At 42.0% G+C, this 25,805-nt stretch overlaps 3 protein-coding genes across 3 annotated transcripts in view; 1 reads left to right on the top strand and 2 right to left on the bottom strand.

Moving 5' to 3' along the window:
- Window positions 1–5,188, bottom strand: part of ralgds (ral guanine nucleotide dissociation stimulator) — a 58,060-nt gene extending 52,872 nt beyond the window's left edge. The window contains exon 1 of the mRNA XM_022768095.1: window positions 5,118–5,188. Coding sequence (XP_022623816.1) covers window positions 5,118–5,138 — 21 coding nt within the window. The 5' untranslated portion in view covers window positions 5,139–5,188. The remainder of the gene's footprint in view (window positions 1–5,117) is intronic.
- A 3,960-nt stretch (window positions 5,189–9,148) lies between these two features.
- On the top strand, window positions 9,149–13,568 carry ptges2 (prostaglandin E synthase 2). Its single transcript, XM_022768112.1, has 7 exons — window positions 9,149–9,447; window positions 10,074–10,262; window positions 10,636–10,691; window positions 10,945–11,097; window positions 11,642–11,842; window positions 12,008–12,125; window positions 13,255–13,568. Exons 1-7 carry the CDS (start codon window positions 9,151–9,153, stop codon window positions 13,381–13,383), a joined length of 1,143 nt encoding a protein of 380 aa, XP_022623833.1. The 5' UTR covers window positions 9,149–9,150; the 3' UTR covers window positions 13,384–13,568.
- A 1,308-nt stretch (window positions 13,569–14,876) lies between these two features.
- gle1 (GLE1, RNA export mediator) lies at window positions 14,877–25,576 on the bottom strand. Its single transcript, XM_022768114.1, has 15 exons — window positions 25,398–25,576; window positions 23,834–24,076; window positions 23,135–23,293; window positions 22,859–23,007; window positions 22,711–22,771; window positions 22,303–22,560; window positions 21,128–21,350; window positions 20,832–20,944; window positions 19,051–19,263; window positions 18,127–18,317; window positions 17,908–18,037; window positions 17,374–17,478; window positions 16,710–16,792; window positions 16,535–16,598; window positions 14,877–15,926 (listed from the first exon to the last, which is right to left on the bottom strand). The coding sequence occupies exons 1-15, from the start codon at window positions 25,500–25,502 to the stop codon at window positions 15,858–15,860; spliced, it is 2,166 nt and encodes a 721-aa protein (XP_022623835.1). The 5' UTR covers window positions 25,503–25,576; the 3' UTR covers window positions 14,877–15,857.
- Window positions 25,577–25,805: the final 229 nt, after the last annotated feature.

The raw sequence follows: 25,805 nt of genomic DNA on the forward strand, positions 1-25,805 counted from the left end.
TACTGCTCTCACTGTCATCTGAAAGCTACTTACAGCCCATGATGAGGTGTTACAGTTCAGGCGACATCTCACGGCACAACATGTTCCGACCACAAACATCAACAACATCACCGGCACAGAGGCAGCGATGTAACTTGTGTAATTCAACACAAGGCTCTGGATTGAGAACATGCACACAGCGAATCAAACAATTGAGCACACATTCTTTCCAGAATGTGTTGAAGCGTGCAGCTCCGTGTTTGCTGAGCTCAGATTTTATCTTGTTTTTGTCACCACAGCTGGTTGCTTTTGTTCTATTGTAAAGCTGCTTTTAGTGGAGATATACCGAGTCTCAAAGGTCAAAAGTTTATGAAGTTATGATATATCAAAATTAATTTAAGATACATCCTCAGCTTTTTTATGTTTTTGCTGTGTTGACAATGTGTTATAGCGACATGTGGGATAGCGACATTATCATGTTGTTAAAGCTGCTGTAATTGATGGTGATAAGAATGTTTTCGCTGAATCTGCAGCTTCCCTCGGTTTCACTGAGCTTTACAGTGACTTTCAGCTCATTGTTGACCTGTCCCGACCATAACTTCACTCTCACAGCACCTCACGGCTTTGTTTCCGCCTGCAGCAGCAGCAGCAGCAGCAGCAGCTGTTGATGAGTAAAAGCTCTAAAAAGAAAAAACTCACTGTCCTCTACCTGCTCAGCAGCAAACAGCAGACAGACACAGTCAGAGAGCAGCTGCTGAACACAGCGGAGCATTTAGCAGCTAAAGAGCCAGAGATTTCCCTCAGGAGCTGGAGGAGACCAAACACAGAGCTAAAAGAAAAGAGAGGGAATACTAGACACAAACATCACTCCACATTTACAATAATGTTGCTCCATAACTGATGACTATGTGAATAAGCAACTGTTTGTCAGCCAGTTCACCATATCTGCTTAGAAGGTGATGATATGTCAGTTATTGCAGGTTGAACACTTTAGGTGAAGAGGTGAAGAATCAAAAGCCACAATGTCACTGAGGCAGATTCATCAATAGTTTGACGTTTTGGGAAATCAGTTAGAATTTGTCCTGCACATATCCTGCTGTAAAACTGTAAATTTGTTTACACTTTGGTTTTTGTATGGATTAAAACAAAAATATTATATTTGGATTAGTGACCTTTAGCGGTACCAGTAGGTAGATTTTATGATCTCTTTGGACAGAGCCAGGCTGGCTGTTTCCCCCAGTTTCCCGTCTGTGTGCTAAGCTAAGCTAAGCTAACTAGCTGCTGCCTGTAGCTTCATATTTACCAACAGAAAGTCAAACTATTCCTATGACAAGAATGACGGGGCTGAGTTTACAGCTGAGTATTGTTTGTTTTTTTTACACAAATTCTTCACCACTCAAATGTAAGTGAGATGTAACTTTTACTTTGGTGCAAAGTTTTTAACTTCTTTGTTGTTAATAATCATCAGCACCATAACTGGGTGTTTCCACCTTGAACTGCAGTGAACCAATGACAGTCTCATAAAAACAGATTCAGGGTTTCATATGTCATAAACTTAAGGAACCAATCCTGTCAAGTTGCGGGGACAGGGGGCGGGGCTAAATAAACATGAAACATTGCCAATACAGAGAGTGCGCGTTAGCATTAGCACAACCGCTAACACTGTGTCAGCCGCTGTTAACTACGCTAACCATTCTGATCCGTCTGCTAGTCTCTGGTTCTGGTCTCAACAGACTCCTCCTCTGAGTCTGGGTCTGACTGAGTCTCTCTGCTGTTTCCTCCTCTAACCATCTTCATACTCTCTGCTCTCTCACCTGTCCACCTGGAGCAAGCAGGTGGTGGGCGGGGCATAAGGCCTGATCCAGATTTATCAATCAGGAAGTAAGAGGAGATGAGCTTCGGACCCAGTTTTTATGTGGGAAAACAAAGTTAAACTAAATATGAATCATAACAGAGGATTTTTACAGAGTTTAAAACGTGTGGAGAGGAACTTTAAAGCATTTATTCCCTGATACAGGTGAACTGGCTGATGAATATTGTGCATCCCTGAGATCAAATGTTCTGAGATCAAATGTTATGCTGATTTCAAACATAAAATGTGATTCACCTGCAGGTGAAACACCCGTGATCATGTGACAGAGCAGATACGACAGATAGATGAAGACATTTCATGCCTCCTCTGAGACTGAACATCTGAAAAATCTATAAACAGTCAGAATGAGCAGCAGCCAGACTTCATGTTTCTGGCCTGCAGAGACTCTGGATGGAAAACTTGCCTTCAGCCGGCATGTACACGCCTGCAAATGATTACAGTGTCTACACACACACACACACACACACACACACACACACACACACACACACACACACACACACACACACACACACACACACACACACACACACACACACACACACACACACACACACACACACACACACACACACACACACAAATCTGATCCGGTCACTTGGAAATTACAAACGTGGACAGTTGGCCTCAAAGAGCAGATTTAAAAAAAACAAAAAAAACAAATTCGATCTGTTTGCCGACTGAACGAACTGCTGAGGAGAAAAAGAAAAAAAGCAGAGCAGAACAGTCTGACAGTGAAATGCTCAGCAACAAGTCAGAAATGTTGCTGCTGCACTTTGCAACACTGACAAGATTTCAAGGACAGGCCCTTCCTCCACACACATAACTAATGCTTCTGAAAAAAACAGAAAGAAAGAAAGAAAGAAAAAAAACCCTCGGGACTAAAAAGTGGAGAAAAAAAAGTCTGATTCTTGTCACATTCCATCAGACAAAGAAGTCAGATATGCTTGGAGTGAAGTCAAGCTTCAAGAACAGAGTGGTTTCTGGAGCGCCATGCAGAAAATGGAGCAGCAACAAGAACAGCGTACAGCTTTATCTACAATTCCTACAATAGTGGAGAAAAAGAAAAGGCAAATAAATGTTTCAAAAAGAGGATAAACATCAATAATACCAGCGAGAGGAAACAGGATTTAGGTGGAGGGGAGAGAAGAAGAATAAGGAACAGTTGTTTACAGTGAAATCCAGGCGATGTGTGTGTGTGTGTGTGTGTGTGTGTGTGTGTGTGTGGGGGGGGGGTTAAACTAAAGGAGTGGGAAGCCTCAACATCCTGCAGCAGCAGCTCTCATCCTGCTCGCTTCACCCGTGACCTCTGACACCGATTCATCATGTTTACTTAATCAGGGTTTCTGGGTTCTGGGTTAGACCCACACTAACACAGACCAGAGTATAAAAGATTACTATGAAAACCAGTAGAGTTAATAACCCAGCATGCAGCGGACATTAGGTAGAAGACACCCAGGACATGTTGCACACAAACGCATTTCACACCTACGCTCACCTGAACACACTCCACTGAGAAACAATTAATCAATATTAAACAATTAATGTAAATGGACTAATTTCCTGCTGAGTGACTAACTGGTCAATTGACAAAGCGTTTCCAGGGAAACGACACCAGCCAAAGAATCGTCGTGTTGAATCTCCACGAGAGAAACACTTCACATCTCTGACGCTGTGATGTTTTATTGATGTGTCAGCTTTTGTTTATGGTTACTGATGTTGCTGTGGGAGTAAACAAGAAGAAGTAATCCCCTCACATACCCCCCTCCCCCCCCTCTGCCCTCCCACAGTTCTTGGAAGGAGGAGGTTATGAGCTCTGCAGACTGAAGGATATTTCCTGAAGGGGCTTCTGGTCTGCAGCTGAGACTAAAACTGAAGCTAATGAGTCTGAACTGAAACGCCAGCGGATTTATTTTTGGCAAATGATACCATATTTTCTTTTGTCGGTTATTTTTTTTTCAACCAATCAGCTAATTATTAAGTCTTTAAAATGTTTTTTTTGGAAGTTCCCAGAGCGTAAAATGTTGCTTCTTATCTCATTTTGTCTGAATAACCGTTAAAAACCCCCAAAGGGATTCAGTTTATAATCACACAAGTAGAGAAAAGCTGTGGATCCAAAGTCTGTAGAAGCTGATGATTAATTTTCTGTCACGAATGAATCAATGAATCAATCATTTCAGTCCTACTTCATATTCGGCTGCAACTAATGACTAATATAATTTCTGAAGATGGAGAAAATTGAGAGTTTAGAGAATTCTGACTTGTTTAGCATCAAGGTTATTGTTAAGTGTCTTGTAACCCAAAAAGCATCAAATCCTCACTTTTGAGAAGCTGGATCCAGTGAATATTCACCATTTCCTCTTGAATTTTTTATCTCTACCTATTTTATTTTATTTATGTTTTTTCTATTAAATTATCATTTGCACTTTTATAGTTAGTTAGTTTGCTATTTCGTTACCGTTTCCTGGTGTAAAGTGTGTTGAGACACTCGTGTGTGATAATGCACTTTAAATCAACTTTGACTTGTCTGACTTTCCACCACTGGCATTTCCCCTATTTTCTGACAGCAGGGTGAGAGAGGTCGTCTTTAAGCGGGGCCAAGAAAGAGAGAGAGAGAGCTGGGAGGAAGGTTGTAAAGGTCATAATGAGGGTGAAATATGAGCACCAGAGTCATTTAAAGAAAGGTATAAATCACTGCAGTTACTGCACAAATTCACCAGACACAAGCTGCCACAGCCCTAATGACAAAGATTATCAAAATGAAATAAAAAAATCATTCAATTTTAATTAGAGAAATATTGGATAAATCCAAACCAGCTAATGTTTGATAAATAAGTCAAATAGTTAATCAATTTATTAATAGTAATTGTGATAGATTACTGTGGAGCACAAAATTCTCTTATTCCTTAAAACAATTTGACGACATTTTCTACCATTTTCTGACATATTTCATACTTTTTCTTTGTAAAGCAGCTGGTGGTACACTGGTCGAGAGAGGTTGACTTTAAGCAGGGCAGAGAAAGAGAGAGAGAGCTGGAAGGACGGTTATAATGAGGGGAAATATGTGCAGCAGGGTCATCATTACAAAGGTATTGATCACCTGCAGAATCACTACACGGATCCAAGTCTTATCAGACACACACTGTGAGAGAGAGAGAGAGAGAGAGAGAGAGAGGCGGTGTGATACTGATAATTAACACCTACAGTGACCGATATGCAAATGAGCCCAGGTGTGTGTGCATGTAAATGTGTGCCAATTTCTTACCTGTTTTTCCAGCATGATCATTCTCTCAGTATCATGACCTTCATGGAGTGTGTATCCATGCGAGTTCAGGTTCACGGTTAGACACACTCCTCCTCTGCCAGCATCTTGTTCTTCAGATGAGCGAGAAAAAAAATAATAACGGTAGAAAAAAAAAAGATAACGGTTAACGATGCTCACGGCTAGCTAGCGTTAACGTTGGGAGGCTAGTAGACAGCTACGGTGCTTTATCCTTGAGAGAAATGTCCTCGCTGACTCCAGCATGTCTCGACATGAATATAAAAAGGCATTAAGGAGTGTTTTTTATTCATGGAGGAAAACACCACATCGGTCACTGAACGGGGAAAAGGGGGGTGACGGGGGAGGCTGAGGGCTAGCTAACGTTAGCGTGCTAGCGTTAGCCAGCTAAACCCAGCGTTTATCAAAATTTTATTTGTCCCCTCCTGCCTTCATCCATCGCCGCTCCTCTCCCTTCCAGTCACGCTCGAAGAAATACAGCGGAAAGGTGTCCTCTAGCATCGGCTCTCCCGACCGAATCCTCCCTCCAGATACTCGACGACGACATCCCAGTGAAGAGCTGAGAGTCCGGGGGGGGGGGATGTGGTGATTTGACCACTGTAACACTGATGCTGAAATGGATGATGCTGCTGCTGCTGCTGGCTGAGGGAAACTCCGCTTTCACCAAGACAAGACGCTGCCGCCGCCGCTACCGCCACCGCTACCGCTACCGCTGCTGCGGTGGGGAGAATAAAAGCGCCTCAGAACAACGACGCTCCTGAACGCACCACACGAAGCACGACACAGAGGCAAATCGGACGCTTTTGAACGCATCCCAGCGATGTTCAACAGTGTATTTGCACGGAAATGAATAACACGTTATTTAATTTGGAAAAAAACCCAAACACCATCACTTGATGAAATAATTTTAGCAGGTCCAAGAGGGGAAGGGGGGCTGTAGATGTTACTTATATCTTGAGTTTAAAATGGATAAAAAATTTGAATCGTTTTGGTACTTTATACCACAAAATGAACTTTTGAAAGATGAGACCTACAGTTTATATTATTATGTAACGACGATGTAACAAAATTACCACAAATGTCTATTAGAGTGCTAGTTAATAGCTAGGTTTTAGGCAAGTGTACCTAATAAACTGCTAACTGCTGATAATCTTTTTGTTATACTTAAATATCTAATTGTACATATTATATTATTGTATTATGTGTGTATGTAAGTACTTCATAACAAATGGTTATAAACACTATTCCTAGCTGAATTGTGCAGTTGATGTAATGGCATTTTGAACAGCAAGACCCCCAAAAATCAGGGCCTTACTTTTCTGTAATGGAATAATAAATCAATTGTGAATTGGTGAAAATCCTTTGGGTCTGGGAATATATGATGGATATTTTCTGTATTTTGTAATGTTCTCACATTTTATAGATTTTACATTACATTTACTTCCCATTTTTTGTCAAGAAAAATACTGTATTATTCATATAGTATTTTTTCTGCTTTCTTTAATTACATACAAATCTGTGTAAAATGACAGTAATTATCTGTAATTAAAAATGTAGCTTGTTATTATAAGGTTAATGTCCATACTAACAATTTGCAAACTAACTTATAGTTTTGACACTAAAGTTAAAACAAAGACATTGGCTTAACTTGACTGATATTGACACATTTGATGCATACAAAACAATTTGATTTGCTTTTACAGTATATAAATCTATGCTTAGATTATAAAATACAATCATGTTTTCCTTTATACTTACATTTTTGTGATGCACAAACATTTGTATTTGCCCATTTTGCATTCTGGCCAGTAGATGTTGCACTGTTCACATGAAGCATCAAGATATAAACCCTTTGTGGAACCACTTTGCTGAGAAAGTAAAACCTCCAACAATGTGGGACTCACATCCAGTACCAGGCAGTTGATTTCTGCAAGTAAAGAAGATTTTACTCATCGAGTATTTCACTTACTGACTGAGGACTGCTCACAGAGCCAGGTGTCAGTTCACTGCCGCCATGTTGGTTTCTGGCTCACATGGACAATGTATTAACCAACATTAACGCTGCGCATTACACGAACGCAGATCACTTAAACTGGGTCACATGTGGAGAAACACAAACCAAACGTTGTTAGATTAACTTCGATTAAATTCACCTTTTTATTGGGCTTTGGCTGAACACCTCCACGGGCTAACCCAGGTTGACACAGGTTATCAGCCCAGTGGGGCCAGGTACCGTTAGCATAGCAATCGCTAAGTTATCAGCTAACGTTAGCACTAGCTGGCTAGCTTGGTTAGCAAGGTGCATCTTCACCTGAACTGTGATATTAACAGGGATGCTAATTTTGGCTAGCAAAGAAACAGGCTTAAAACAAAATGTACTTACCGGAAAAAATGAACCGCCGACTCCCTCCGAGTGTCTTTCAGAACAACTGAACGTAGAACAAGACATTTGAAGGCAAACAACATGTTGGAGCTAACTTTGATGAACTAAAAACACAATGACAAGTCAAATGTCCGACACATCGCTCTGATATCATATCCGGATTAACAGGCAGGTCCCCCTGTGTGTCAATGACGTGGTAGCCACGTCATAGACCCACTCTGCTTTAACGTCTATTTTCCTTTAAATAGGACCATAATTTGAAAAATGAACATCATGTTGAATTGAAGAAAACTTCAAACTAGCGAGTCAGACCATAAACACATAACGAAAAACAATATTTAACCTAATTGGTCAAAAATGAAATAGCCTACAAATAAATCGAAATACACAAATTTCTTTCTTTTTAAAAAATATATATTTTCCTATTGTTGCTATGTTCTGAAGAACTATTTGTGAACTATTTAGATTTTGCTTCTACAGGTTTTTAACATTACTTTACATACTTAAAGATTAAATGTTAACACAAATACTGCAAGTTGAAGTTTGAGATGATTTTAATCTGTTTTACACAGCATGTTTTACTTTGTCTTCCAAAACGAAAGGTTTATTTTACAATATCAAGCATGTGTTAACATTTAATTGATTGACACTTAATTTTGTTATTAGGAAAAAGTTTCTCTGCAGAAACTTTAGGGGCGTCACTTTATTGATGGTGTTTGATCATAATAATTTGGGAAAAATCTGAAACTTGAGTGGTTTCACTTTATTGAAGGTGTTTGATCATAATAAACTAGGAATAATAACAGTTTTTCTCTGTATGAATATTAATGAAACTTTCCGTAATTTATTGTTTTTACACTTTATTTGAATAAGGATATTTTACTTTAATTTTACGGTTTGTGTTTGTCTGCCAGTCATTTGACCGTTTTTTTTACAGTGTATACAGAACAAACAAGTATCAAATTTGTCTTTTCTAATATAATTCTCAAACAAAGAACTGAAACTTTGATTTAATTGAAAGTGTCTTCCAACTGAGTCTTGTCAAATACATTTAAAAACAAGCTGTGGCTTGTATTTATGTTTGAGAAAAAGGTTTATTTTTAGCTGTAAAAGTTGAATATAATCATAAGAGAGCAGAGACAATGATATATATATATGCATGCTGTAGTTGTGGTCATTTTGTGTTTGCGGTTGTTTTACATTATTTTATGGTCATTTTTCGTCTCTCTGTGGTTGTTTTATGGCACTTTGGGATCATTTTGTGTTCTTTTGTGGTTAATTTACATTTCTTTGCGACCACTTACTCTGTTTCTACTCTTTTTATATTATATTTTATTTAATTTCTTCAGGGTCATTTTTGCATTTAATCGTCTTCATTTTGCATCTTTTATGGTCATAATACTTCTTTTTGTAGCTATTTTGCATGTCTTTATGATGAATTTGTCAGTTCACTATTCCATACATGATTATAAACTTCCATAGGTTCCATCATGCTACAGTTCTTGTCCACTCCCCAGATTTTGCCTTTGCACGCCGCTGGGGGCGTCACACAGCCTGACAGATTCAACTCAGGGCAAATGCGCCCCTTTACTCTCCTTCTTCGCGATGCATTGTGGGACTTTATGTAAACCCAACATGGCAGCCGCCTGCGCCAGAACACTGGGTAAGGTCGGCTGGTCTTTTCTGGAGTCTCCCGCCGCCCGCCGGCCCGGTATCGTCTCATACCTGGTGGGGAATGTGGGCGCGCATGGGTCCAGGAGGGCGTACGGTACCGGCGGCACCGGGGTCCGGTCCAAGCTGCTCTCCTCTCTGCGGGCAGGAGGAGGAGGAGGCAGGGCGCTGGGCTGCGCCTTCCTGCTCGGTGGAGGTCTGGGACTGTATCAGACCCTGAAGTTCTCTGTGCAGCAGCACCTGGCCGAGGAGGAGACCAAGGTGAGTCCGTTCAGTTCACCTGCACGTCATCCAGGTGAGCTGCGTCCCACTGATCTCCAGTGTCACTCTCTCATTGACGGCAGTTCTCTAAGTTCACATGTGCAGAGGGTCACTGATCTGAACTTGAGCTGCTGCTGCTGTCTGATTTTTAAGAGACAAAAGTTATTACAAGGGTCAGTGAACACATCACATAATAATCTTTAAAGTCTCTAAGGTGAATGAATGAATCCAGCATGAGGGCAGTTTGCAGCATTTAAAATGTGCAGAACACCTGAGACTTCTGTCAACATTAGTTTGTACGTTTGGAAAATAGAAATGATTCAGACTTAAAATCTTCATCCAGTCTCTGGAGTCCAAGGAGAGCCAGAAAAACCTGATTACATCTGTTAAAGAACAGGGAAATAAATGTGAAAATATAAACAGAAAAATTTCTTTCTGGCAGATCAAACTTCAGGTCTCTGCACAGATGTTCTGTGGGGTTTAAGTCTGGGCTTTGGCTCGACCGCTCAAGGACAGTCAGACTCGTCCTGAAGCCACTCCAGTGTTGTCATGGCGACATGGTTCAGGTCATTAGTGAGCTGAAAGGTGAAAGGTGAACTTGCCCTTGATTCTGAATCTGGTTCCAGGCTCCAGGTGGAGGTCCGAAGTTGACCCTGTACCAGTACAAGACCTGCCCGTTCTGCAGCAAGGTGCGAGCGTTCCTGGACTTCTACGGCTTGCCGTACGAGATCGTGGAGGTGAACCCGGTGATGAGGCAGGAGATCAAGTGGTCGGCCTACAGGAAGGTGCCCATCCTGATGGTGGACAGCGACGTGGTAAGACAGTCTGATCTCAGCACGTCTACAGCAAAATAATTGTCAACTATTTGATCGTTTTAAGTCCTTTTATTAAAGGAAGTAAGTACAAATTCGTTTCTGTTTCTCAGATGTGAATGTTTTCTGGTTTCTGGTCTTTTGTGATTTTAAACTCGACTTTTTAATAGACAAAATAAAATATTTGAGCTCTGGGAAATTGGATCATATTTCACAGTTAATCATCAATAGATTAATCAATAACAGATATATAAGTTGTCACCACCTCATACATCTAAACCAGCGTTAACGAACACAGAAAACAGAAAAGAAACCATGTCATTATTTTATTCTTCCCTCCTTGACGTCGTTTTGATTTTTCTCTCCTCTGTTGCAGCAACTGAACGACTCCTCCGTCATCATCAGCTCCCTCAGGTCTTTTTTAGTCAACAAGTGAGTTGTAGCTTCCTTTTAAGTGTTTGTTTGATGAGACGTGAATATTTGTTTTTTTCTTGATAATTATTATAATGATCATTAAATATCCTGCCACTAAAAGCCTTAAAGTAAAATGAAGTTGATTGTGAGGGAAGAACATGAAACATGCTTCTATTGTTTTTCTACTGTAACAGGTTGTCTCAGTGATGTCGTTAACAGAAGAGCTGCAACGATTAGTTGATTAATTGATCAGTTGACGTTTGTTTTCCAGGGAGAAAAGTGTGTCTGACATCATCCGCTGTTACCCGGAGATGAAGTCTGTGAACGATAGCGGGAAGCAGGTGACGGAGTACGCCAACAAGTACTGGCTGATGCTGAGCGAAGACGAGACCGCCGTGGTTTACCCCGAGAAGGGGATGCAGAAGTAAGTCCACCCCTGCTGCTCACACACACCTGCTCCTCACACACACCTGCTCCTCACACACCTCTGCTGCTCACACACCTCTGCTCCTCACACACCTCTGCTCCTCCCACACCTCTGCTCCTCACACACACCTGCTCCTCACACACCTCTGCTGCTCACACACCTCTGCTCCTCACACACCTCTGCTCCTCCCACACCTCTGCTCCTCACACACACCTGCTCCTCACACACCTCTGCTGCTCACACACCTCTGCTCCTCACACACCTCTGCTCCTCACACACACCTGCTGCTCACACACACCTCTGCTCCTCACACACCTCTGCTGCTCACACACCTCTGCTCCTCACACACACCTCTGCTCCTCACACACACCTGCTCCTCACACACAGGGTGGTTTCCATGTGGCTAACGAGGCTCCTTCTCCTCACATCTGAGCTCCCTAGACCATAATGCACAGCATCTCCACAATGAAAGTCATGAGACATGGCTGAAAGCTCCAGCAGGTCGACCTCTATTCTGGATGTTTTCCTTCTCTGTTTCCAGGGAGGAGATGAAGTGGCGCCAGTGGGCCGACGATTGGCTCGTGCACCTTATATCTCCCAACGTGTACCGGACCACCAACGAGGCCCTGGCCTCCTTCGACTACATCGTGCGTGAGGGAAAGTTCGGTACCTTTGAGGGTTTCTTTGCCAAATACGTCGGCGCTACGGCCATGTTCCTCATCTCCAAGAGGCTGAAGAGTCGGTGAGTGAAACGTGAACAAACATCTTCCAGTGATCCTCGGTTCAGTTCCAGCGTTATTGATCTGCTCGTTGCTCCTGGAGCTCCAGAGTCACTTGTAGTTTTTGTGTTTTTAAAATCGGCGTTTGAACGTCAGAGTCGTTTATTTTTCTCCTTTTGATCCAACAGACACAACCTGCAGGACGACGTCAGGCAGGATCTCTACAAGGCCGTCAACGACTGGGTGGCAGCCATCGGCAAGAAGAGGAAGTTCATGGGCGGAGAGCATCCTAACCTGGCAGACCTGGTGAGGGAACGCACCTGTTGTATTCCTGCAGGTTTCGCCTCCTGTCAACCTGACCACCTGTTTCAACTCACTGTGAAACTCAGTGTCTGACAGTCTCAGCTGTGAGATGAGATGAGATGAGGAAATTCAAATTTGACACAGCAGCACAGACGAATAGCAGCAACAAGGGGAAAAAAGTAGTAGTAAATAAGATTAAAAATAAATGAATAATGAAGTTATACCTTTTTATATAAAAGCTCAATTTAAATAACATGAGAAAGGTTAGTATGTTACTGGTTATTAGTCTTTTAGCAGTACAGATGTTACCTTGCTAAAACATCTCAATCTCAACATGGTAGCATGTTAGCAAGTTAGCATAAACCAGCTAACGTACTTTCTATTTATCATTGAGTTTACAGCTGAAGCTAATTTGGCCTCTGTAAACCAGATGTTAAATGCTAATTGGGACATCAATGTATGATATGCATGTTAACATCTTAGTAGTAGCCATGTTGTTAGCAGGTTAGCATAACATTCTGTGATCATGTTAAAATCTAGTGTTAGGTTTTAGAAGAAACAGTAGTTACATGTTCACAATTTACCAAGTTAAATGTTAGCATAACATGCTAATAATACATTAACATGCATGTTAATATGCTCATATGTATTGACAATTTAGTAAAGTACAATTTTAAGGTACTTGTACTTGAGTATTTCCATTTTCTGCTACTTTATCCTTCCACTCCACCACATGTATTTTACAGCTGCACTTACTAGTCACTTTTCGGATTAAGATTTTACATTCAAAATCAAACAATAAGCTTATAAAATATAATTTATTGCCAAAGATTAAACCAACCTTTTTGAAATGTGATAAGTTACACACAAAAAACTGACTTTTTGAGGCCCACAAAATAGTGACTTCCCCTCTAAACTTCTCATCTCTAATTACAGAAAATTTCACAATAAAATCAAAGATTAGAGTAAAAAAATATATATATTTGATTTGGTATCTGAGATTTTTTTTATCCCACTAATAGTGAGGCTGTAGGACCAATAGATAAAGTCTGTTTTTAAACCATCCATCCTTGTTGTGCTGCACACGGCGACTTGTTTATCGCGGCCTCTGAAAGTTTCCCTCCGTCTGCAGGCGGTGTTCGGCGTCCTCAGAGTGATGGAGGGTCTGCAGGCGTTCGACGACATGATGGAGAACACCAAAGTCAAATACTGGTACAGACGCATGGAGAGAGCAACGCTCAACCACGAGGGCCGAGACTGAGGCCGAAAACGGGTGAAGGAGGCCGGAGAAACACCGAGCGCCTCCAGCCTCAAACAGACGGAACCATAAAACCTCCAGAAAGAAGAGTGACCAGCATCGGGAAGCAAGAAGTCCTGCTTCTATTGTGGAAACGGTTTGAGAGCGGTCACCGCTGCCATGATTGATTTACTGCTCCACACGCACAGACACACGCGCACACACACACACACGAGTTTAAACCTGTTGATTCGTCAGAGCGAGTTCACTGCAGACGTTGACGTAGATAAAGAGAAACACATGAAAAGAGTCGTCACATATTTAATTTCACCCTTTTATGACCAAGCTGCTTTGTGGTGGGTCATTTACGGGCGTCTGTGATTTTTACTGACCTCTACTGGTGAAGTGTTGGAGCTGCAGCATCAATAAAAACATACTGAGTCTTTTCTGCAACTTTAAGACAGGTAACCAACAGAGTGAAGTCAGATACTCACAGCACGAGTGAAGGAGTAAGTCAGCATGTCTCTGGTGCAGCAATTTCATGCAAATATGTTTGATTTATTTTGTGTTACAGGGCAAGTAAACATCTCACTAGTTGAGTCTTTAATAGTTCGACAGCCCGCAGGGTTTCTGTGCAGATGGAAAGTGATTTCACACATTTCAAGCTCTTGATTGGAGTTTAAAATGTTTGGGAACTGCTTGTATTTCATGAATTATTTCTTGTTAAAAAATCTTAAACATGGTCTATTCGAGTGGTTCTCCGCCAGAGTTTGAGCTTCGACACATATTATCTATGGAACAAAACAAAATCTCTCTGTACGACTGTTTGAATTTCTTCAGATTTTGCTCCTAGTTTTGACGTTTTAAATATTAAAGTTTAGCTTTCAAACACATGTTGTGAAGAGAGACTCATCCATATGAAGCTTCTGTCAGACTCTCGTTCTGTTTCAGGTCCATGTTGTTGAGATCAGCAGCTGTGGCCTCCAGGAGATCAGGTTATCTCTGTATTTATTTCAGATCAGTGATGCAGGATCGGTCCGGCAGCGGAGAATCAATAAGCTCATCAGCTGCTGCTCTCTCTCTCTTTAGGGGTCAAATGAAAATTAAATGAAAGAGGAACTGGTGAGCTGCCGGTTTGAATGTACTTAATATGCAAACTGTCAGCTGCAGATTAATTCCTATATTAATTGTATGAAACGACTCAATGTGCATAGCTGTAAAAAGGTAAAATAAAAAAAGGAAACCTGGTGTTGTGTGTTTTTATTGTCACAACAGAAAATAATTTACATTTAGTTCTTTTTCCATCAGATTTAGTGAATTATCTTTAAGTTATCAGGATGCTGCAAAAGTAAACAACACCGTTTTCACGTTGTTCGTCCATCTTATGCAGGAAATCTCTGTTACGCCTCGACGGAGCTTCAAACATTCTGGAGGACTCGAGGATGAACTGATTAGATTTGTTTTCGGCCTTGTGAACGAAGGGTGAAAAAGAAAAATACAGAAACATTAGTCCAGTAAACTGTTGATGAGGTTTTATTTCAGACATCTGCTTCATTGATGGATTTTTACAGAGATTACAATCATCCTGGGATCTATTCCATCTGTTTATTCAACATTAGTCGGAACAAAACTAATCACAATGAATTTCATGTTAAAGCTCAGACTCGTCTTCAGGTTCCCGCTTCAATTTGAGGAAAAATACTGAAAACTCTGAAGAACTCGTAGTTTTGTAACGTCACCACCAGTGTTTTTAATTTTCGGGTAACTTCATTCACGATGACTAAACGACAGCTCGTCAAACCACAAACCTCTGTTCCACACGGTGGATTCATACAAAAATAAATAGCAAATCATTCGACACAACTGTGATTTGAGCAGCGACTGATGATCCTGTAGTGACCAAATTTCATGACAATAAAAAGATTTTCCCTCTTGACAGGAAACAACAAACTAACAGTAAAACTGAAACAAACTGCTGTGAACAATCTGATCTTCAACACTGGAGGCACTTCAGAAAAACTTGACACCTCACCACGACAGCATCATTATTGCATGTTCTCATTTAAGAAAATTTGGCTCTTTTTCGTTGCACACACGAATTACGAAGCAGAAAAATTATCCGTGCACGACAGAAACATCTGGACAAGGACACCCAGTAATCCATCTGAACAGATGTTTGGAGGACGGATGTCGTTGTCGGTGTTATTCCAGAAGTGCTTCCTATGGATAAATATCTTGTTAGCAGTTTAAAACTTTTTCCAAAGCTGCTGATAAATGTCTCAGAGTCTAAAAATGAAGCTGAGCGTCGTCATCCATCAGCTGCCGCCCGATCAGCTCAGAGACATAAAACCAGAGCGGGTTTCTTCCCAGCAGCTTCCTGACTACAGAGCGAGTCTCCCTCCCGCCTCAGAGGAGCTTCCTCAGCATCATCCCTCTCTTCCCGTCTTCAGGCCTGAACACGGCGTCGTGCAGCAACGTCCAACGCGTCTCCTCCTCCCTCACGACCTCCAGAACATGGAGGTGAGCTGACCTTTGGGCGGACTGATCTGTCGGCTCTGCAGTGACGTCTTTTCACAAGAAACAAAAACAAGTTACAGTTACAAACACATCCTGTCGAAGGAGCTTCCCCGTGTTGCCGTGCACCGATGAGGCAGAACATTACGACCACTCCTGCTTTATGTGCCGCTGTTCCTCCACTTGATGCCAAAACCCACTGAGGCGTGGACTCTACAAGACCTCTAAAGGCGTCCTGTGGTTTCTGGCATCAAGACTTTAGGGACAGATCCTTGAAGCTGTGGATCAGACTTGTTCTAGCACATCATCAAAAACCCGGCCGTGGTTTTTCCCTCCACAGACCAGAGTCAGTAAGTTCTCACCAGGAGCAGCCGGCGAGCCGTCTCGTTTCAGATCTGCTCCGACTCAGTCGTCTGGTCTTTGTCAAAGTCCTTCAGATCTTTAACGCTGCACATTTCTCCCGTATCCAACATAGACTTCAAGAGCCGACTGTTCACTTACCTTCTAATCTAAGCCAGACGTGGACATGCTCTGTTGTTACGAGATAATCAACATTATTCACTTCCTCTGTCTGTGGTCGCAGTGTTTTGGCTCATCACTGTCTGACAGTTGTGTTCATTAGCATTAGCTCATTAGCTCACATTAGCAGTGAGTCTCTTACCTCTAGAAACTGTTTGAGTCTGATGACTGAGCCCATCTGTCCACTGCTGGTCACTGCTTCAATCCTGGAGACACCAAAGACAAGCAGTGACACGTTAGAGTTAAACATCTGGACACAGCTGCTGCTGCTGCTGAGGATGATCTCCGCTACAGGATCAGGCGTGGAGTGTGTTTACCTGGGGAAGTACTCCTCTTTAAGAAGCAGGATGAGTTTCCAGAACTGACTCTGATACTGTTTCATCAGAGCGTTTCCACAAACCTGAGGGAGACACACAAACGACAACAAGACAAACATCAGTTACACCCACAGCCGCCGTCAGCGAGCAGAGCAGTAAAATAAGATTTAACTGTCACTAATGAGGCTTTAAGGGTCTGAGCTGATCACAGCAACACACTCACACAAGCTCGGACCTCATCATCGAATACTAAACTTCAAACTCACACACTATCTATCAGACGATGTTAAGACGATGTAAAGACAGGAAGTCAGAAGATTAAATCTCTTAAAGCACAATTATGTGGAAAGAAAGAACAACACAACTCATGAGTCACTTTATAAGCTGTTATTTATCCAGTGTCATCCACTGCGTCAGATTTGAAAAGGAAATTCGACTTAAAGCCATAAAAGAAAGAAAGAATAATTAAGGTTTTTTCAAAAAGCAAACGGCTGAAACAAAAGTGTAACTGTGTCGCAGCAGAGCGCGAGAGAGACGACATCCCTGCGCTGTCTGAATGACTGTATGTGAGAATAAAGACTTTACAATGGAAATAAATGAAAATATAAAATGAAATGTGAATGAAAATGAAAATGAAAAAAAAAGAGCGGCAGGACCGACTCACCTCCAGGAAGTCGAACAGCAGCGTCGCTGTGATGTCGGCCAGAGGCTCCATGTTGAGCATCTGAGCCAACCAGCGCCAGCCGTGGTTCAGACCGTGAGGAACCGACTGTAACACCACGGAGAACAAAGAACCGTTTATTACAGTGAACTATGAAAACATGCACCAGGTCACTTTGTGATTTAAGACAAAGACAGACGAGGCTAAAACATGAGAATAAGACAAAGATAAAAGAGGAAAATGCAGGTTCTGCATAAAATGAAAAGAGTGTTTGTTGAGACAAAACATGTAAATGAGAAGCGATAAAAACACGATCTATTCTTCTCAACAGAACTGCTTTAAAAAGACAACTACACGTAAGTAAACTTTAATGTTTCCAGATCTGAAGAGGAAACCTGGTAAACCTGAGATCAATTTAAATATTTCTACAGACTTGAGCTTGTGATTAAATTCAGTTCCACATCTGTCACTTCTGATTCTGAGCGAACAGGAACCTCAGAACGATCATCAGGTGCGACACGTTTGTTTTATCTTTACCCCCTGTTTGGAGCCGTACGGCCACCGCAGCTGGATCATGGCGGCGTACAGACGGATCATCCCAGACATCCTCTTCAGGAAACTGTCCTGACCTTCCACCCCGGAGTCGTCGACGCGGTAACCAAGAATCCTGAGGGAGTGAAGGTAAAAAAAAACACCCGATGTGAACCTGCACCCTGAGTAAAGAGGAGGATGAAGTGACGCGTCTGAGCGGCTCACCTCTGATATTCCTCCACGGGTGTGCCGTCCTTCATCGGGGGGTAATGCGGGACCGCGTACGGACATTTCTTGTGCAGGTGGGCGAGGATGAGGTCTCCCACCCGAGGGTGCAGCTCCCAGACACCAGAGGCCACCACGGCGATGGGGAAGGCGGCTTCGTGGTGAGACGCCACCTCCTCCTCTCCTTGTTTCTGTCCAGAGGAGTTTAGCTTTGATTTGGTTTGTTGTGTGTAAACAGCTTTTGTTTGTTTGTTCGTACACGTTGTAAACCGAACACAGAGAATGTGAAAATCCTGCGTGTTGCAGGAGGGAAGGATTTCATAACTCTTTCATTAACCTTCAGTCCAACACTGGGAAACCTAAAGAGGAGCTCAAAGATTCTGGGAGAAGTAAACTCCTTCAGACTGCAGGGGAACGAGCTGAAGCTGGAAACTTGAAATTTCTTGACACTATAATCTCGGCAAATAGAAACATTCATAAAACTGTAAAGTTTCCTTCAGGAAATCTGGGACGTTCAAGTAAAGCTACGATGCAGTTTTACACAGCAATTTGAAGGTATAATCTTGGGCTACTGGCATTTTGTTTTGACATTTTCTGACATTTTATTTATAAACCAAACCATTAATGAAGAAAACCTGAAGTCAGATCCATTGATAATGAAAATAAATGTTATTTTTGCAGCAATAATCCAGGATTCTTGTGGATCTTTCATTTATAAGTTTCAACAAATCAAATTTCAGACTTAAAGATGTTTCTATTTAGGGCTGCAGCTACTCTAAATAACAAATCAATAATCGTATCTATCTATCTATCTATGCTTTTCCTTTTTGGATATAATCTCAGTCAATAGTGAAAAATGCCAAATACAGAGTCCAAGGTGACACCAAGTATTTCATTTCATCAAACAGCACGAGGCGAACTCACCACAAACTTCTCGGCCAGTTTGTAGCAGACAAAGTCCAGGCCCTGAGGATGCTGGGAGGTGGAGACGGACTTCCCCCCCGACACCACCGGCCGCCCCGACAGCAGCTTGTCGATCTTGTCGAAGATTTCTCGGAGCTGCGATCCGGAGTTGCTGGCGATCTGACTGACGGGGATGGTGGCGGCTTTCTGGAGCTCCAGCTTCAGCTTCTTCGTCTGCGTGGAGACGAGAGAAAAAACCAAAAACAAACATCTGAACCTGAGTTCTGCTCAGTGGTACAGCAAGTGCCACCACAACAGAGCTTCACATGCAAGTTGGCAGCAAACGTCCAATCAGATTCCTCAACTCATTGAGCCTCATTCACCAACCATTCGTAAGAAGAAAGTTCTTCTTAAAACCCACTTTTTTTTACAAAGACTCTCACGTGTTTTCTTCTATGGGATTTGTTCTTCAGAACAGAATCTACACACTCAAGAGTCTCTTACACACATTTCAGTTCTGACATGTTTGAGCAACATGTCTGCGCTTTCTTCTGTTCTACATTTATATAATGGTATATTATTTAAATTACAATAATATTTCTGTCATTTATAACTTTTGTTATTTTACAAAGCATTATGGTCTTTTAAAATAAATGAACGCTACATTAAGACCAAACGGCTCGTTAGCGGCTCACTTCCTGCAGCAGTTCCTCCACTTCACAACCACTAAAAGTTCCTTTTGCCTTTTGATTCCGTCTTTGTGACGTCTGTCTGAGTCTGCACACGACCCTTCAGTGTCACGACCTTTCTTCACCTACTCTCCTCAGGGCCGCCTGGCACACGCTTTGCATTTACCAGGAGATTGGCGTTCATCAATCTAAGAACACAGGTTCGCACAATACTGTGGTTTAAGAACACGTTCATGAATCTGAAGAAGATAGAAGATATCGGTGAGTGAGGCCTATTGACTTTTTCTCTGATCATATAGATTTGATTTATTGTATTAGCCTGAATATGGGTCGCACCTTGTTACCAGACTTTGAGGACGGGAGACACTGTGGGGAAAACTTCCCTGAGATCTCAGAGACTGAAACATGAAGCACAGTTCAAACACAAAAAACCCACACTGGTGTGTCTCGTCTCTCAGACGCAGACTGACGCTCTCTCCTGTCACAATCATTTTCTCTGACAGTTCCCGTTTCTCAGACTTTCAGTCTGAGCTCATCCTCTGTGACGGCTGCGATTCTTCTTCTTCTTCTGTTTGACAGATTTTCTCTCAGGAGACGCTGAGAGCTCCGATTCAATCATCACCAACGTCTGCAGGTTAAACTGGGCCGACACTTTAAAACTGACTGAAAACACTCAACATCACGCCTACAAACAACCCACAATGCACCACTCTCTGTAGAAGACACTGGTGCTCTCTCCATTCAAAAAGAAAGAACCGTCGTCAAATATGAGACGATATATATATAATATAAATATTGTATAATATTCAGGCAAACATGTATTTAATATACATGTAAATTAATGAAATGTTTTACTTTTACTTTAGATAAAACTGTTGTCATTATCGTTATTAGTAGTTTTATTGTTTGTATTTGTTGTTTTTTTTCTTGTTTCCATTTGTCTTTGATTTTAATTTACATTGTTTTGCATTATGATGTCATTTTTACTTTACCTTACTTACATTATTATTATTATTAGTCTACAATTGTGCTTTTTATTACTGGTGCGTCCCTGAGGCTGTTGGGGCTTTCCCAGCTTTGTTACCAACATTGATGCAGAGAAGAAGAACCCACCTGGGCGTCTTTCGGGGAGTTGAGTTGTTCGAAGGACTGAGCGCACTGAGCGGCTGAATCCTGCAGCTCCTTCAGCCACTTCAACGTGCCGTCTTCAGCGCTGTTCTGCAGCCCTGTGGGAAGATGTTGCGCAATAATATTAACAGATTAATATATATCAATAATAATCATTGTAATGTGATGATTCTGGGGTTTGCAGTCGTTCAATTTTACATATTTAACTACAGAGTTGTCGACAGATTTAAGAAAATTTTCCACTGTGTTTTGGAAAATCTTTTTCATAACGTTATCATTACCTTTCCTCTGCGCCTTCTCTTTGGCCGACTGCGCCGCCTTCTTCTGCGCCTCCTGCTGCACCTGCAGCTCCGCCTGCTTCCTGCGCACCTCCTCCTCCTCCTGGTCCTTCTTCTTCTTCTCTTGAACCTTGGCGACCTCCTCCTGCATCAGCCGGATCAGCGCCCTCATCTCGTGGAGGGCTCGCTCGGCCACAGTCATGTCCTCCACGCTGGGGAACTCTCCCTAGAAAAGACGCAGCGGAGACGGTTACACACAGACAGGATGATCCACGTCAGAGATCCGGATCGAGTCTCGGTTCGTCCTGAAGTGGGAAACCTGAGTCTAATTTACTATATACTTTACTATTTCTATCACTTTTTATGTGAACAACTGAATGCAACATAATAAATGTCTTCCTGCAGAGACCGTCTGAACATGTGTGCCATCATCCATCATCATTCTCACTCCACCTCCCAGTCGGCTTTTTATTCACCTGCACCATGACATCAACTTCAGACATCATAGTCGTCTTGTTCAACCAGAGTCTAACAGAGTTTACGATACAGAGCATTCAGTACAGGGAATTTTACACTCGATTAATCGATCCTCAGAAATCGAATCAACAATCTTTTAAAGTCTTTTCTTCCTTTCTCTCCTCCTCTGGTTGCAGCTTCTCAATTGTGTCGATTTGCTGCTTTTCTCTCTTTAATTTCACTGTAAATATTTGAAAAAAAATCACCTTTGGCTTTGGGAAATTCTTTTTTGGGCATTTCTCACATTATCTGACACATTATAGACACACGGATCAATCAAATGATCCATCCATCCGTTTTGTTCCACTTATCCGAGGTCGGGTCTCGATGGCAGCAGGTGAGGCAAAGTGGTTCTACTTTGCTTTAATCAAATAAAGAATCCTAAAATAAATATGATATGTCCAAGTTAAGAAAATAAAACTGTGTAAAAGAAGATCAAGATAATTTTACTGTTTATTTTTTCTTCCAAATAAGTTTGGATGTGGAAACTAAATTCCAACCTGTCTGATCATCTTCCTGCTCTGATGATTGAACCGAGGGGGAAAAACAAAGAAAATATAAACCCAGATCTGACAACTTCTAACACAACCACGTTTTCCGCTGTCGGTGTGGAAGCTGCCACGATCCAAACCTGAGCTTCAACCATCAGGAGTTAAACTGACCTCTGCCGTCTTTCTCACCACCTCCGACACCTGGGAGCACAGCTGGTTCCCGCGGGTGCTGAAGGAGCTGAGGCCGGCCGGTGGAAGATGGGTGTTGGTCTGGGTGGACGGCTCCAGCAGCTGGTTGAGCTGCAGGATCTCCTCCTGGATGGTGTTGAGGTTACGTAGCCGCTCCCTGCCCTCTGCCTGCCGCTGCCGCTCCAGCTCCGCCTCCCGCAGGCGCTGCTGCTCCGCCTCCCTCAGCCGCAGGTTCAGGATCTGACGCCGAGGACAACGAAGAAAATTTATTAATAAGGTACAAAACCTGCGAGGCAGCCATCTTTATCCAGTGTCTCAAAGTGATGCGATTTCAGTTGAATTTGTTTTTTAGGGAGGCGTTCACACCAGTCTCCTCTCCAATGATCGTACCTTCATCCGGTGTCGCTGCTCTTCCTTCAGCTTCTCTTGGCGCCCGATGCTCTCTTTGGTTCTGAGGTGCAGAGAGAGGAAAACCACGCCGTTAAAGTCACATGTGACATTTGAGAAACATGAAACAGCATGAGCTTTGCATCCTTACTCTCTGTCCATCATGTCCCTTATGATCTGGCACTCCTGTCTCTGCTTCAGCTCCATGAGCTCCTCGAAGCGTTTCAGCTGCTCCGACTCGGCGCTCGCCACCGCCGCCAGCTGCTTCTCCTGCATCTCCTGCCGCTGTCTGAACGCCACCTGAGCGTCAGATTTAAGATATCAACAGGTGAGATTATGTATTTCACATAAAAAAAACATTATATACAGCCAACATCTTTTTGTCACAGGGCTGTTGAGCTGATCTTATAAAATCACCGTCTCTGACCTTTGCCTTTTCTCGACATTTCTCCTCAGCTTTGAGAATGCAGCCGGCCATCTCCATGGCTTTGGGCGACAGCAGGGAAATGGCAGGTGGTGACGCAGGACTGGAAACCTCACTGACATCTGCCTCAGGATCTTCATCCTTCACCTCATCACTAACAGCCTGCAGCACGTTAAAATGAGCAAAAGACAGTTAGAAAATTCAGGACAAGGTTCAGACAGAGCCACAGGGAATAAAACTAAGTTTGTTCACCTTAAGAAACAGACAATTTGCAGGTTTTCAGACCCGAATTTAGTAAAATATCTGTCTGTTTTATTTTACACAAACAGCCTTAATTTGAATTCAACATGTTTGAACGTGAACTTTTTCTTCTTCTATTTACTCATGTGTTATCCCATCTCACAATTCATTTGTCTCCTGCTTTAGCAGCAAACAACTCAATAGCACCTAAAGTGTAAACAAATGGACAAAAAGTTGCTTATCAACATGTGGTTGAAAGCTCAAAAATAAATTTTTTTTTTTTAAAAATAATAAAATTAAAAAATTTGTGTTAAGAATTTTTTGGACAAGATCAAGTTCTAATGTGAATTTGGGTGAACTCTTCCTTTAACCTGCCAGATTTACACTGTAATTTGATAAATGAACAGAAGAACATAGGGAGATCAGCACGTATTCACGTCTGGAGGAGAGACTTAGACTTACCTGCTCACGGTCGGCCTTTAAAGACAGGGCTGCGGACAGTGTGATGTGCTTAGTGTTGATGTCAAGGACAGATCCTGTGGAGGAAAGGGAGGCGGGGATCTCCTCCGACAAGCCAGGGCTGGAGTCTCCGGAGATGGAGCCCAGAAAGCAGGACTTCTGCAGGGGCGAGGAGCCGATTCGCTCCAAGATGATGCCAGAGCGTGAGGACAAGCTGATGGCCTCTTTACAACCTGCCATAATATGCTGCAAGAACATAGACACAGTATAACTCAAGTGTATTTCATTCATTGAGAGTCTTTTGGGCTTGTATTTCTTTAAGGAGAGAGAGGACAAGCACACACTCAGCTCCAATGGTTAAATAATATATCACAGACATCTCAACCACAGAGTCTTAAATATACTGATATACACACCACCAAAAGTATAGATGAATTCAACACAAATATTCACTATTAGAAAAATACATTGAAAAATCAACATTAGTTTCCACATATATTCTAACAAAAAGATCTCAGATTCAAGTACATGAAAAGCAGATTAACTAAAATTGCTGGGAGCCATCAGAACAGTGTGAGGATCCTTTGTCTGATTCTTGCCATGAGTTTCTGGATGGACCATGATGATCAAGATAACACTGACAATCATACAGTTCTGGGTTTCAATATACTTAACACTGAAGGCACCTACGGCTGTCAGATGCAGTTGTATGCAAAAAATTGGGGAAAATAACATTTGATACTGGGACTCAAGCAGCTATTGAAAAGAGACTATTTGAGCGGTTTAGAGGGGGAGTGTCTTTCATACACAGCTACACACTTTTTTAATTTGAGAAAGACCAAAAACTTTGGACCCACCAGTTTAACCTTCAACAACTGGTTTCACTTTATGAGTTTATCACTTTTTGTTTAAGGTAAAAACCTCCTTCTGCAATTTAAGCAATAACTACAGCTGTCATATAAACAGTGAAGTAAAATGTAGAATATTTCCCTCCTACGTAACTGAAAATGAAAGTAACTCACCATTACACTATACAACAGCTCACCTGTGTGAAAGGTGAACACACTACACACTGTATATATCATATTTATACTGTATACGCCGCCATTTTGCACTGAACACTTTCTTAACATTAAAATTGCACACTGTATTTCTGATCTGTATACTACTAGTACACTGTTTACTATCTGCACACTGTTGTTTTCTTGACTCTTTAGTGGCTGTTGATGTTTTTCGTGTATATGATGTATAATTTTTTTTCATATATTCGTATATTTTTTTTTTATCAAAGTGACAGTAACTCAGCACTGTACTAAAGTAAATGTACTTAAGTGCTTCCTTCTACTGTTTGTTGGTTCAGTATCGGTGACTTAGCAAACTGTGGTGGTCCTGTTGTCACTACAGGTCGCCATAGTTTCGCTAAATGTTCAAACGGTCACTTTAATTAATACATCAACAGTGGTTAAGTCATCTAACATTAGGTAAACAGGCAGGGGGCAGCTTAGCCTGGCTAACGTGAACTAGCCATTAGCTAGCTAGCATCAGAGTTAGCCGGCGGTTAACTCACCTCGCCCCTGTCCGACCAGTGCGGGTCGAAAGTGACTTTTCCCTTTGGTGAATTTTTTAAAGCCTCTATAACGTCCCATTTTTTACCCATCGTTTCAGCAGGCATCCCGACAGACTCGTACACAAAACCCCAAAACTACTAACTAACGATAACGCTGAGCTAAATTTTGAACCGCCTGATGAGGCAACGTTAATTGCACTCCGACCAGAAACGCGGTATGGCGGCTCCACGGTTCCGGCCTTGCTATCCCCCTTATATTTATATTTTATATTTTGTTTTAGGTTTAATGGTCACATAAGAAAATAGTATTGCATACAATAAAATGTATTCCATCCAATAACAATATTTATTTCGCTAATGAGAGTATTTCTGGATAGGTGGCTGAAATGGGGGCATTGCAGTCCCTGA

The sequence above is a fragment of the Seriola dumerili genome, unplaced genomic scaffold (genome assembly GCF_002260705.1).
Source record: "Seriola dumerili isolate Sdu_G_001 unplaced genomic scaffold, Sdu_1.0 BDQW01001417.1, whole genome shotgun sequence".
NCBI lineage: Eukaryota > Metazoa > Chordata > Actinopteri > Carangiformes > Carangidae > Seriola > Seriola dumerili.

Coding starts and splice junctions, on each gene's coding strand:
- ptges2 (XM_022768112.1), top strand. CDS start 9,151: ATGGCAGCCGCCTGCGCCAGAACACTGGGTAAGGTCGGCTGGTCTTTT. Junction 9,448..10,073: donor TGGCCGAGGAGGAGACCAAG/GTGAGTCCGTTC, acceptor ATCTGGTTCCAG/GCTCCAGGTGGAGGTCCGAA. Junction 10,692..10,944: donor AGGTCTTTTTTAGTCAACAA/GTGAGTTGTAGC, acceptor TTTGTTTTCCAG/GGAGAAAAGTGTGTCTGACA.
- gle1 (XM_022768114.1), bottom strand. CDS start 25,502: ATGCCTGCTGAAACGATGGGTAAAAAATGGGACGTTATAGAGGCTTTA. Junction 19,264..20,831: donor ACTCCCCGAAAGACGCCCAG/GTGGGTTCTTCT, acceptor GTCTCCACGCAG/ACGAAGAAGCTGAAGCTGGA. Junction 18,038..18,126: donor CCCGTGGAGGAATATCAGAG/GTGAGCCGCTCA, acceptor TCACTCCCTCAG/GATTCTTGGTTACCGCGTCG.